This window comes from Littorina saxatilis, linkage group LG17 (genome assembly GCF_037325665.1).
Source record: "Littorina saxatilis isolate snail1 linkage group LG17, US_GU_Lsax_2.0, whole genome shotgun sequence".
In the NCBI taxonomy this organism is placed as follows: domain Eukaryota; kingdom Metazoa; phylum Mollusca; class Gastropoda; order Littorinimorpha; family Littorinidae; genus Littorina; species Littorina saxatilis.
The window spans coordinates 66,274,488-66,289,355 of NC_090261.1; the positions used below are offsets into that span (position 1 = coordinate 66,274,488).

The following is a 14,868-nucleotide window of genomic DNA, read 5'->3' on the forward strand; positions in this document are numbered from 1 at the left end:
TGCCGACCATATTCACAGCCGGTGTGTGTGCAAACTCTTGTTGGCAGCCTATGCCCAGGACGAGGTCAAAGGCATAAGTAAGTAACTTTCTTGTAAGTTACTCACCCGTTTGGTGAGTTAAAATTTCGAGATTTGGCCATCCCTGATATGTATAGATGTATTGATAAGATTGTACTTTCATTTTGTTTGTAGTCCATGATCCTCGACAGAAGAAGGACATCGCTGTGAGGCTTCAGTTTCAAGTAGTTCCTAGCTTCGCACTGACCATCCACAAAGCTCAAGGACTGACACTAAGGTAGCTTGCAATAGACAATGTTTGGAAATAACTCTACCAGGATTTGCATGTGTTTGAGACTTGCATCCCGCTTTAGTGATGCCCGGTTCCAGAGAGCCAAACAATACCAATATGTGGTCAACCAGTTAAAACTGAGCACCTATGTTTCACAAACTCCCATGATCTCCACATACACATATGACTAATAGGTTATTTTCTGCAATTGCTTTTTTTTTAACTGCATGGCCTACAAAAATTGTGTGCTTTCGCTTGCAGGTCAATATATATTTTTTTTAACTAAACAAATTTGGTACGACACAGCAAACCATGTATTATTCTCTTTTTTTTCCCCTCTGCTTCTTTCTCTCTGTAAACTTGTATGGCTAGTTATGTAGAGGTTACATGCCAAGTCTCAGTGATTATTAAAAATAATCGTCGAAGTTAGCGGATCATGAAAAATGCGATGTTTTTCATGACCGCGAACTGAGACCATTATTTTTGATATTTCCTGTTCTTGACTAAAATCAATTACACAGTTATGTTGTTATTCTGCTGTGGCGGTAAAGTCAGATAGTGTGTGTTCTGTTCATGTTTTGGTATCGCTCAGGAAATGTTCTTTCCTTGAATGTGACTAGCAGACGAAGTTTTACACCCATGTTCAAATGTTAAAAACTGTATGAAGTTCAGTTTTCTGGGGCAAAATAGGGTATGAAACTGCTGCATGTTCTTTACATTGATTAGATGTTTGCATTTGATTGGGTGTGATCTGTTTATAAAATGAAATATTGTTGAAAACTTACCGTCGGATTGCAGTCTCTTGTCGATGCAGCTAAAATCTGAAAGGGGAACTACTCGTGTTGCTTGACAAAACATGAGAGTTACTTGCCTTGGAATCGTGCTAGCTATAAATGATTGTGCACGGCAGATCTGAATTCAGAAAACAACCAAACTCATGGAATTCATATTGAGATTCATATGTTCAAGCCTGTAGTTGCTGTATGGTTGTATTGTTTGCTCCAGAAATGTATATTTTGTACATTAGAGTGTTCTGAACTTTTGAGTCGCAAAAAGTAGATCCACAATGTGTACATTCTCTACCCATGAGCTATCAAGGATTCCGACCCGTTGTGATTTTGGTTGTTGGGTAAGTTACTGAAAAATAACTAGCCCTACAATTTAAGTTTACAAAGAGAAAGAAGCAGAGGGGGGAATCATTTTCGGCAACTTACCCAGCAACAAAAATGTTATTACCCAACATACATGTTTAGGAGCTAGACTTTGTGGGATCTACTTTTGTGATTGGAGCAAACAATTCAAACATACCGCATTTAAATCGTAAATAAAAATGTTTGATTGTGTGATAAATAGAACTAGAAGGTTGGTTTCTTCATTCAAGGGTGGAGATTGACTGTGAAGAAGTCTTCCAACCTGGCCAAATTGGAGTTGCCTTGGGTCGAGCAAGAAGCATTGAAGGCTTGCGAGTGGTGAACTTTGACACAAGAAAAGTTCTTCCTCAACCTTCTACCGTGCATGACTACTACAAAGTTGGTTCCGCTGAAGTCAACGAAAATTTGACCTGTTGCAGGCACAAAAGGTAAGTTCATTATCTTGTCTCTGTTGCCACTCATAAACATTTTTATCATCAATCATCATGCTACTCTTGTACAAAGGGTTGATAAATTAGTGATGCATACTCCAGGTTGATAAACTACACTCTGAAATTAAAAGTGTAGCGTGAAACTTAGCTTCGTTGGAACTAAACAACAGAGTGTCACAAAATGTCACATAGGATATGTGACCTTTTTGTCCCAGGAGTTATCTCTCGGTTGAATGATATGTATGTGTTGCTTTCTTGCAAATAAGATTCAGTTATAATGAGCAAAGGACAATCAACAAAATACCAGAAGTCCAAAGGTTTGAGGCAAATAAACTTTTTCTTACTGTTTCTTTTGGACGATCAAAATGGACCACTCTAAATTTACGTCTTCCAATATGCATTACTTATGGCACCACCCAGTATGCTCTCCAGCAAAAGACAGCAAACATTTTTTCTTGCAACCAAATTTGTATTCATAAAGCAATCATAAAACAATGATAATGATCACATAAAACCATATTAATTTTTGCTGTTAATGACAGATGTGTACTTATATTAAACAGATGTGTACTTATATTAAATCGGGGTATTCAAAAAGGCTTGATCAGGTCGAGTATATATTTTTCTCGTGTCTTTCAGGTTCCAAACTACATATGCTGAGGACACAGCCAATGAGCCACGTGAAGAAGACGTTCCACTGGAAGGGATGGATCAGGAACCCCTAGACGACGACCCAGATGTTGATCTGGACTGCACTCCACTGGAGTTCAAGGCAGTTCTTGTGGATCTCACAAATAAACAGGTGACGCCACAACAAAAATCAGTTTCCCAAGCTGCTAAACAGCTGCTTATGACACCTGTACTGGTTGATGAGTTCCTCAGGAAAGTCTATGGCTTCATGCTGCGAAAGATTCTGGCCCTCTCATCCGCAGAGAAAGTTGACAGCAGACTGATAACCATATATTTTATTCAGAGTGTCATGCTTTTCTTTCTTCCAGGCAATACTTTGTCCTCTGCCGTTTCTTGTTTGGTTGTGAAGCTGCTGTTACCGATGCGAACTTCTTGGTTGCTCACGCACTGGTGTTGAAAGTCTGACAACTCGTCGTCCACCAAGAAGCCAGAAGAAGACAACCAAACGTTCCTGGCACTGCAGAGAAGTCGAACATCAGACTACACCAGACCTCTCCGATGCACCAGACTGCAGGGCCAAGGTGCGCCACGTAGCCGGATATTGTATTGCGAAACTGCGCGAAAGGAAGCGGAAAGCTCTCATGAATAATATATTTAAGAAAGGTGAAGCAGCTGAGCAGGCACTTTGTGACGCTGACAACGCACTTGATCTCCTTGGACAAGCAAGTCTTACTGAATCCGAGGCATCAGCTCTGACGTCAAATTCAGATAGTTTGTCCGAAACTGCACGCAAGCAGAATGTGAGGCAGAGCCTGACGCATGTCACCGACACTGTGTATGTGTTTTTTGAGTGTCTTGTTTTAACCATTTTGTCCTTGCAAACAGAAGACAATCTTCATGACCATGGGAAGCTCCTCTATCATTTTGTAGTTGACAAAGTGATTGATGATGTACACCTGTTCAGTCTGTGGACACACATTTTTTCTGCCCCACCATCTTCAAGACTTGGAGATAATGAAAACTCCATAGAAGGTGTCTTGAAGAGGGTGGTTGACAGAGTTGAATGTCTCACAGGGCTGTTCAGGGACATTGTACACATTTCTTTAAACATTTTGAATAACCAATTTTGAAAAGATTTCTTACATCAGCTGCAGGTGCAAAAAGAAGCTGCACACAGAATTCAAATAAAAATAAAGAAAATGAAAACAAAGCAAGAACCGCAACTATCATATTATTACTTTGATGAGGATGCTTCCCATGGGAAGATTGTCTTTCTGCATCGACTGCAGGCAGTGTTGCAGTCAGGGGGCAGCTGCGACCACTTTACCAAGAATCAATTGGTCACAATTTGTGATTTCTACAAAGTTAGATCATCAATGCGAATGAAGAAAGACGATCTCATGCAACAGCTGAAGGACTTTTGCACTCAACCTGTAGCTGAAGGTATGGCATGTGCTGGTCCTTCCATGCCAAGTACATCCGGGAGTGAGAGTGCAATCGACATAGGTTCAGGGATTCAAACAGTTATGCCTTCATCAAGTCCCTCAAAGTGTCATCTGTGCAAGGGCCAGTACAAGAAACGACAGCACTGGATCACTTGTGATTCTTGTCGTGCATGGTTTCACAGAAAATGTGCTGGTATGGGGAAAAGCACAGACTGGTCACATTACTGCGAACAAGGGGCAAAATGGTACTGCAAAAACTGTGATACTGCAGGCATCCTGTAGTATGTCAAGCTTGCTCCGTTTCTTTCAGGTGTAGCCCCAATTCAAGAGCTTAGATATATATCTGGACTTGAAACTGTTCTATATAACTTTGTCTTTCTGTTAAAGTCTATAGTGCAAATGAGTGATACTATAACTGAAGTGCAAAGACACTTTGAAGGTGATGAAGTCATAACTACATGCATAAAATGCATAAAATATTTGCGTTGCATGATGATCGAACTGTGCTGCAAAAATATTTTGAATGAAAATTGAAAATATAGATATTGAGAATATCTCTGATGGTTTTAGATGTGAGTGTTCAATACTCTGCATCACAAAAAAGCTTGCTCAGAGTATTTGAAATTGTTTGTACAGTACATATTTGATGTTCCCCTTTGTAGTGTCACTTATTATGAAATGTCATCATTTTACATTATATTTGGTATTGCATGCTATTAACAGAGGGGTGACAAAAGTGATGCATACTCAAGGTTGATAAACTACAAACTGAAAACCCATTTGGAGTCGGGCACAAAATGTTGTCAGAACTTAAGAAAGGAGCGTTACAAAATTTCACTTGGCGACTAACTTTTGTCTCAAGAAAATTAACTTGCTTACAGTGAAGTAAACACCTTTTTGTGCAGGTGAAAAAAGCTAAATAATCTTAATAATGAACAGCAACAACGTTTGAGAGAAATTAAGAGAATATTTCATAACTTTTGAGTTGCGTGAAAAATTGTACTTAAGTCTTAATCAAGTTAATGAGAGCGTCAATTTTCATTGGTCGTGGTAGACTGCCAGGGATGTTGCTACATATTCATCCCTATAGGACAAATTTCCTAGCTCTTCAGCATCAATAGGACATTTGACCGCTTTCAGAAATTTCAATAGGACATCAGAATTGTTTCATTTTCAAGAATGACGCTCGCCGTGTTACCCTGTTTTTGACCCTAATGTAGCACAGGATGCCGTTGAATAGCCAAACGTGTTCAGCTTTTGTTGAACTTTGGCAGGTTTTATTTCTATTTTTCGGTGGCATAACTAAGTGCGCTTCGTCAAAATGTCTCGAACTGAAGCAAAAGCAGACGCAAGACTAAGTCAGTTGGAGTTGTCTTCCATACTCCTAACTTTAATGTGCTGCAGAAAGGTGTCACCCAAACGCAACATCCGCATTGCACAACTTTAGTGCACCTATACGCGAGAGTGCTTGGTCGCTTTTTGAAAATGTGTATCTTGAAAGGAACATTAACGAGTATCGCGCTGTCCGAAGGAATTGAGTTCTTATCGGACAATGTCAGCGCTCAGTTCAAAAAGATAGGACATGTGACCGCCATATGCGGCTGTGAATCAGACATTTGAGCCTCTGAATCGGTCTGTCCGATGTCCGATGCCTAACGACATCCCTGAACTGCTGATTATGAATTTTGGCTGTGTGCAGCTTCTTTCCTGTGCTAGTTGAACAATTTGAAATCGAGGATTGTTTGTTATAATCTGCTGTACTTACTACCATGTGAATTGCTATTTAGATGTTTCCACGGGTATATTATCTACAATTTCCTATCCCCCTTCATTTGCTCCGTCAACACTACTTCTAATTATAATGTTCTTATGATTTTGCAGTTAACTGTATAATCATTTTTATTTTTAATTTGTATTCATGCTAGATGTTCTTAGTGATTTTTGCTCTGTTACATGTGTACCATATTGAATTCAGAATTTTTCAATTATTATGTAATATTTTAAAGTTTTGTACTTAATAATAGGTATGTTTATATATTGCTATTCTGGTAGGCACGTGGGGGATTCGGGGGTTGTGATAGGGTTGGCTCAAACAGCCCTACTGCAATCATAATGGGCCATATTCCGCAGGAAATTGCTCAATATCCTTTTCACATTCTAAAAAACAAAGACGCATGTTTCTGGGTTGTTGGATGTGTATTAGGTACACGTATACATGGCCAGGTTTGCTTCTGTGGCTGGTCGACAGACGATGCAATTTGCACATTTTGTTTCTTACTGTAGGTGAAATACATTCTGTGTAAAATCTAGTTCTTATTATTAAGAGTTTGGCGCTGTCTAAGTTAACTCATCTGTTTATGAGTTTACCAGACCCTGATGATAAGTTTTTGTTTGATTTGAATAGGTTATTTTTTTCATTTCTATGGAATGGTAAGAAAGATAGAATAAAGAGAACAACAGCATATCAGTCGTTCGAAGAGGGGGGGGGCTTAAAATGGTGGATTTGAAATGCTTTTTGTCAGCTCTGAAGATATCATGGTTACAGCGAGTCCTTTGTAGTGAAGGAAAAGTAACTAAACTTCTAAAAGCTCTGTGTCCACTTGTACATAACATTCACAAGAGAGGAGGTGAGTTTGGAAACATATTGATGCAAAGAGTTCAAAATTCTTTCTGGAGAGATGTTTTCAAACATTATAAACATTTTGCATGCAAATGTGTCCCCATCTCCTTGAGTGATTTTGCTTCAGAGCGTCTGTATTATAATGTACATATTTGCATAGATAAAAAGGTTATTTTTAACAGGAATTGGATGGAAAACGGCATTATTACTTGTCGGTCACTTGATGAGAGCCGATGTTTTTTTTTGTCATATAACGATTTTAAATTGAAACATCCAAATTTACAACTGAATTTTGTTTTTTTCGAGGGCGTTATGCGCTCAGTTAAGAATTTTCATAAAAGACTAAAGTTAGATGCAGTTTTAAACAATGTTTTTCATATTGGTGATGATGTTGTATGGAAACAAATAGCTAAAGGTGGAGTAAAACATATATATACCCATCTTGTGAAAAATGATGGCAATTTACAGTGCATGGAAAAATGGGCTGATTTATTAAATTTTGATGTAAATGTTGGAAAGGTATTTCTGACAATAAGGCAAACTACACAAGACACATACCTAAGGTGGTTCCAATATAGAATACTACATAGAATTTTTCCCACTCAACGCCTGTTATTTTTGATGAAAATTTCTGACACATCACTATGTAGCTTTTGTACACAGGAAGAGGAAACCTTAGAACATTTGTTTTGGGAGTGCACAAGAGTTAAGCTTTTTGAGTCACTTGAGAAAAAGTGACTCTATGTAATCGGTCAGTGTTAGTCTGTCCGGCCGGCCGGCCGTCCGGCCGGCCGTCCGTAGACACCACCTTAACGTTGGACTTTTCTCGGAAACTATCAAAGCGATCGGGCTCATAGTTTGTTTAGTCGTGACCTCCAATGACCTCTACACTTTAACGATGGTTTCGTTGACCTTTGACCTTTTTCAAGGTCACAGGTCAGCGTCAAAGGAAAAATTAGACATTTTATATCTTTGACAAAGTTCATCGGATGTGATTGAAACTTTGTAGGATTATTCTTTACATCAAAGTATTTACATCTGTAGCCTTTTACGAACGTTATCAGAAAAACAAGGGAGATAACTAGCCTTTTCTGTTCGGCAACACACAACTTAACGTTGGGCTTTTCTCGGAAACTATAAAAGTGACCGGGCTCAAATTTTATGTGAACGTGACTCATTGTGTTGTGAATAGCAATTTCTTCCTGTCCATCTGATGCCTCATATAATATTCAGAACTGCGAAAGTGGCTCGATCGAGCGTTTGCTCTTCTTGTTTGGTCTGATTTCACAGAATTGTTATGTCAAAATTTCACACATTGCAGTAATTTGAATTTGTCTTCTTCTTCTTCTACGTTCCCGGATTTGAATTTGTCAAAAGAGCTTGTCATTTTAGGGTATTTAGACAACTTTCATACGGATGCTGTTTTTGATTTGTTTATTCTCCTTGCCAAACAAAGTATATTTGGAGCCAAATTAAATAAGTCAGTCCCAACATTAAATGTTTTTGTGAAAATTGTTAAACAAGGGTTTTTGATCGAAAAGTATAATGCTAGTGTAAATAATTATTATGGTAAATTTGAAAAAGAGTGGTGTTTATATAGACACTTTTTTCATTGATGCTATAGGATAATTGTATTGATTGATTTCGTATGAACATTTTTGAATGTGATACCCCCTGACCCATTTACTCATAACAGGTTATACAGTACTTTTATGCCAATAATTAAACCCCATGTATACTTGGAGGCTAAATTGTGACCACCGTCCCCACCTACCCCCCCTCCCCCCCCCCCCAACAACCTCAGTTACCCCCCCCCCCCAACAACCTCAGTTACCCCCCCCCCCCCCCCTTCAATATCCCCTGTCTTTTCAACAACCCACCCTACTGTCTATGTCTGTGTCTTGTCTAGGTATGTACGTGTGTATGCGCTTTGTTGATAAACTCGGTGTATGATGTCTGCTATACTATGTTTATGTGTATATAAAGGAAATAAAAAAAAGAGCAGATGGAAAAAAATCTAGTTCTTTAACAAGAACAAACCTTGCAAAAGTCAGACTTTTGAACAATTTATAGATAATAAGTAAGCAAGCATGAAACCAGGCATATTGACTTATAATGCCAAACATTCAGAGCTTCTCTTGTCTTCTCCATGATACATGTCCATGGGTGTTTCAATGTTCAGTGATTTCCGTGGATACATGCACATGTTGTTGTCCACAAAAGGCAACATGGTCCATTCTGGTAGTTGTTGCTGACAAAAACATGTTTTCAACACAGAATACAATGGCAGAATAGCAATATAAACGCTATTGTGTTTTCAACATAACAATAAGGTCTAATATATATTTAGACTCGAACAAGTATAATGTGACTCATCTTTGACTCGTCTAAATATTGGAACCTAGCTATTGTTACGCTGCAAAAACAAAAGCTGTTAATGATGATATTGATAAAGACCATTTATTAATCTTGTTTATTTGTTAACAGTAAGAACATTTTCCATTTTTATGTAACATTTTAATGGACAATAAAGTGTTTTTATTGTTATTATGTTGAAATAACATGAGGTCTCTACAGTGTAGGGACTATGCTGCATTATTTTATGGTCTGTATGGGGGGGGGGGGGGGGGGGGGGGGATGGGATAGAACCACTTGTTAATTGTTTCTTGTTCACAAAAGCATTAATCAAAAAATTGCTCCAGGGGTTCTAGAATGTTAGGAAATATGCAAGTAGTAAGTGGTGAAGTTACATTGTGTGAAAGGATTATCTGCCTTGCTTTGATAAGAAATGTTTTATTTTGTTAGTTTGTTATTCAAAATATTCTAAAATTCATTTCCTTTGCTGAAGCAAAAATTAAATTCAGCTACAGAAACAACATTACATGTGTCTTGTCTAAATGAATGGTTGGACGAATTGTGTTTTGTGTTTTAATTGGAACAAATATAATTAACTTTGTGGTAAAGTATTAAAGAAGATTGTAATTCAATCAAGTTTGCGTTTTAATAAAACAGATCCTGTGATTGGTCAGAATGCCACAACTCATTCAAAATTACCGGTCACTATTTGTCGATAGCCACTTGCTAAAAAAGCCATTAGCTACCTGCTGGCGAGGCGCATTGATACAGCCTCAACTATATGAAGGCCAGCGAAATACCGAGACCATAAGGTATGCAAAGTGATGACGTCAAATACGTGCCTTAAGTTGATGCATGAATTCTTCCGTACTACATCAGTCAATTCCAAAGATCGCTTTTGTGATGAAAAGAATTTGTTTTGAGTTAGCTGTCCAGAAACCCGTCGAAAAAGAAGGGAAAATGTATGTGAAAGAAAACAAAAGAGGAGTAGAGTGATAAGATAGGAATACAGATACATATTTCTTGGGACTTGACCCTTGCAGTTGCAGGTAGGTGGACTGAAAGTAGTGTGTGAACAGAACAGAACCAATTCTGTCTGTTTACCATCGCATGAAAGCAGGAAAGAGATCGTCGTCAGATTGAATTACAACATAATCGCTCCGTCGGGCTTCAATTAACTTTGGTCGGGCGTCAATCCACGATGACAACCTCGAAATTCCAAATGAAAGCATGTTAATTAATGTGTAATTATAAAACACTTAGACATAGAAATCTTCATTATTTGAAAAATGAAATAGCCTAGATGTTTTAACTTAGCACACGCCTCAACATATCTTCATATAATTAAAAAATGAAACAACATTACAAATTAAGATTATTTAAGCCAAATGGAGACTTACATTAAAAAAGATAACTCATGGCAATAGAAATCAAAACTTTACTAAATCATGTAAAAATACCTGATTTTTGTTTGTGTACTTGTTTGTATTTCTGTTGTATAGTATTTATGACAAGAAAGCCCTTTAAATCAATTACAACAGGATTTAGCTGAAATTGTGTGCAGGACAGGTTGTAAAGGGTGCCGGTCATTTTTTCAGCAGAATTTTTCAGCAGCCCTAAAATCGCAATTTTAAAAAAAATCAAATATGTACTGATCTTCAAAATTTAAACTGCTTTACAATTCTTTGGAGAATGTAGTTACATATAAAAAGTTCGAAAAAATTCCATAGAAAAATATGGTTGCCCCATGCTACACACACACACACACTCACACTCGATCACACACACACACACACACACATCATAATCATTAACATAAGTACTTGCCATGTTAATAACTTCATCCTTGCTTCGATGATAACTTAATGATCAAAAGTAATGGCCATTCACGAATAATTTTTCCTTTCGATTTATTTACAACCAATCAAAAAAAGCTTTCTATTATTCTTTTTAACCAATCGAAACGTCACGCGCTTTTTGACTGCCGATTGCTGGCGGAAATGACCTTCTGTATTCGTCCGAAGGAAACGGCTGAGTCTCAATATTAAGCTCAAAGAGAATGTTTTGTGTATCATTTCACGTGTTTGGGGGCTGCTGTGTAACTCGTCAGTTGTAGTGGACTAATTGCAGGCCGCTAGAATGTTGTACACCCTTGAGAGCGTACGAAAAGCGGAAAACATTGGCGCGAGTTGCACTTTCGATTTGTCGAGGCTCCAGGTTCCTCTCATGGAGTGGTGTGGACACCGAGCCCGTTCTTGACAAACTTCTCGAAGTTGGTGAATGGTTATTTCGAGTTTGTTGCATGAAGTGAAAGCTTAATCATTTTTGTTTGTGTGTGAGTTTCGTGCGTTCGGGAAGGGGGTGCAGAAAGTGATGTATTGCACTAGAGGAGAGCGATTTCAAGAAGGACCTGGGGGTCTATGTGGACAACAACCTGAGCTTCAACAAGCATGTCGCCCTTTCAGCAGCAAAAGCCAACAGAGTCATGGGGGTCATCAGGCGTTCCTTCGACTACCTCACAGTAGAAGTTTTCCTGCAGCTCTACAAGTCACTTGTCCGTCCTATTCTCGAATATGGCCACGCAGTCTGGCAGCCGCAACACAAGACACTTTGTCAGGAGGTGGAGCGCGTGCAACGAAGGGCAACCAAGCTTATAAGCTCGCTGAAAGACAAACCCTACAGTGAACGGCTGGCCACTTTGAAGCTACCTTGTCTAGAGCATCGTCGCAAGAGGGGGGGACATGATTGAAGTCTACAAGTACCTTCATGGTTTCTACAAGACAGAGCGGCCACAGTTCTCTTTCTTCGCTGGTAGAGACACCCGAGGCAGTACCCTGAAGCTAAGCAAGCCCCGCTACAGACTCAATGTCCGAGGCAACTTCTTCAGCGAGAGAGTTGTGAACACGTGGAATAGCCTGCCAGACCAGGTCGTGACTGCACCATCTGTGAATGCCTTTAAGGCCAGGTTGGACGCCCACTGGAAAGATCTCCCCTCTGTGTTTGATCCTGAGTGCTACTAGTAACTAGCTAGTAACTAGGCTGATCCCACCATGCATGCCAAAGTTGCTAAGGTTACTACGAAAACGACCACAGAAGGATGAACAGGCCTAACTGGCCTCAAACATCTTACAAGTACAAGTACAAGTAGTACAAGTAGAAAGCTTGAAACGGAGCGAGTCGGCAGTGCGGAGCACTCTGCGTTATATTCCTTGTAGTATATAGTACTAGTAGTATGTCGTAGTAGTGGACTGTAAATAATGATCGACCGGCGATTTGATACAAGCTCCTGTGGCGGTAACAGTGGAGTTTGTTTTATTGGTGTGTGTGGTTCCGTGGTACGGACTTGTTTGCCAAATAGTGTTTTGGTCTTATGTTATTATTGTTGTTGTTTTTCACCGCAATGACGCATGACGAGAGAAGCAATACTCAAGTCAATTAAAATGGTGACACTATCTGCGCACAGTTTGTTGTTGAGTTTCTGAACGAACGTGGAGGCAGAACAGTGAAAAAAACATACACAGCTACATACTGAGGATGTTGAAGAATTTTCTGCAGTTGCCCCAACTGTAAGCGGACATCATGTCAGAGGATCATTCGGCCACAAGCAGCTTTGCAGCGCGTAAGCGTGCCAAGGCAGAGGCCGCACGTGCACGACTCCAATTCGCACGCATAGAATTTGACATTATGAGAGAAAGAGCAAAGAATGAACGCATTAAAAGCGAATGCGACGCACACTTGAAGCTCCTCGAAGAAGAGAAAGAAGCAGCAGCTGCTGAAGCAGAAGCAAACGCTTTAGAAAATGAGAATAGCATTGGCAATCTATCGCATGCAAGAAGTATCTCTCCTACTGTTAAACTGCCTGCTGAGAATGCTGAGGAGAAAACAAGAAAGTATGTGGCTAGCCTCTACAGCCAGCACAACACTGACGTTGATGTGTCTGATCATCAGAATGCAGCAGCAGGGACTGGCGCGCAGTTTGACTTTGCCAAGTTCCTACTGAAGAAGGACCTACTTCTCTCCAGGTTGACAGTCTTCAATGAACAGCCTGAGTCCTTTGAAGTTTGGCGCAATAGTTTTTCCAGTGTCATGAAAGACTTGGATCTTACGCCGCAAGAAGAACTGGACTTGCTGGTTAAAAACTTAGGACCTGAGTCAAGCAAGTACGCGTACAGCCTGCGTTCTTCAAATCCTGCGAATTCTCAGCGAGCGCTGCAACTCCTGTGGGAACGTCTGGATGACCGCTACGGTTCGCCGGAACAAGTGGAATCATGCTTGAAGACCAAACTAGAGCGTTTCCCTCAACTGACGTCACTGAACAAAGACAGTAGGAAACTCTACGAACTTTGCGACATTCTTGATGAAGTTCAGTGTGCCAAGGAGAATCCTAAGCTGTCATTGCTGTTTGCGACGTATGATTCTTCAGCAGGGGTGAACTCTATTGTTTGCAAACTACCCCATGCCACCAGGCAGAAGTGGATCACACAGGCCTCCAACTACAAGCAGCAGCATGGAGTTCCATTCCCTCCCTTCACTTTCGTTGTAGAGTTTCTGAGGAATGTAAGCAAAGTGTACACTGACCCAGCTTTTCGCTTTGCTGCTGAGCCTGACAAAAGAGGTCACGATCAACGGGAACAAACACGTCACTATGTTTTCAATCGAAAGTCGACCATTGATGACAATGGAGATAGTGCTGATGAGTCATCCGTCAAGTGCCCCATACACAAGACGCAACACTCTCTGACAGAGTGTAAAGCTTTCAGAGCCAAATCTTGGCAAGAGCGAAAGACTTTCCTCAAAGACAATAACATTTGTTACAAGTGCTTGTCGTCGAACACACACATAGCAAGCAAATGCTCAGCCGTCGTCAAGTGTGGCAAATGCGACAAAGGCCATTTGACAGCAATGCACCGTGAGCCTGCGCGACCCCAAGCCTCTTCTTCGGAGTACGGCGGGGAGGGCCAGAGAGAGGAGGTCGTCAAGTCCAAGTGCACACGGCTGTGTGGAGATAACAGTGGCAGCAGGTCCTGTGGCAAGGTTATCTTAGTCCATGTGTTTCCAGAAGGCCAACCAGAGAGAAGCCAGGAAGTTTGGGCAATCATCGATGACCAGAGCAATAGGTCACTGGCTGCCCCATCTTTGTTCAACCAACAACAGGTATCATCACAAGAAGTCTTGTACACCTTGTCTTCGTGTGCAGGACAAAGCACCATCAGTGGGCGTCGGGCAGAGAGATTGTGCGTCCAGTCCCATGACGGGAGAAAGACTATGAGGTTACCTCCCCTGCTTGAATGTGCAAACATCCCAAATGACAGAACAGAAATCCCCACACCAGAAGTAGCTCAGCATCACCCCCATCTCCGAAACGTTGCCCACAACATTCCACAGATCCACAGCAGAGCTCCCATTGCCTTGCTTATTGGACGTGACTTGCCAGAAGCGCATCATGTGACGGAACAAGTGACTGGTCCCCCTATGTCTCCCTTCGCTCAGTGCCTGCCTCTTGGTTGGGTGATAGTCGGAGACGTCTGCTTGAATCGGATGCACAAACCATCATCACCTTCAGCTGTTCGTGTGAACAAAACCCCAGTAACATCTGACCGAGGGACCATCTTCGAGCCGTGCACAAACGACTTCAAGGTCACAGAGGCTGACTGCCTTGGTGATACGGTCTTCCAGAGAACCAAGGAGGATGACAAGATTGGACTGTCTGTCGAGGACAAGCGTTTCCTAGACTTGATGGATCAGCAGTTTCAGAAGAATGACAGTGGTCGATGGTCAGCACCCCTGCCATTCAGATCATCAAGATCCATCCCCATGAACAACCGTTCACAAGCCGTCAGTCGTGCCCATGCCCTCGACATGTCTCTGAAGAAGGATCCTGTGAAGAAAGAACACTTCTTCAAGTTCATGGCCAAGATTCTAGATAGTGGATCTGCCGAAAAGGCAC

General features: G+C 40.7%; 2 protein-coding genes across 2 annotated transcripts in view; one reads left to right on the plus strand and one right to left on the minus strand.

Moving 5' to 3' along the window:
- LOC138952212 (uncharacterized) overlaps window positions 1-14,868 on the minus strand; it is a 78,667-nt gene that overhangs the window by 59,527 nt on the left and 4,272 nt on the right. The gene's annotated exons all lie outside the window — the stretch shown is intronic.
- LOC138952602 (uncharacterized) overlaps window positions 12,501-14,868 on the plus strand; it is a 3,533-nt gene continuing 1,165 nt past the window's right edge. Inside the window, exon 1 of the mRNA XM_070324294.1 lies at window positions 12,501-14,868. This exon is cut by the window's right edge and continues 746 nt beyond it. Coding sequence (XP_070180395.1) covers window positions 12,501-14,868 — 2,368 coding nt within the window.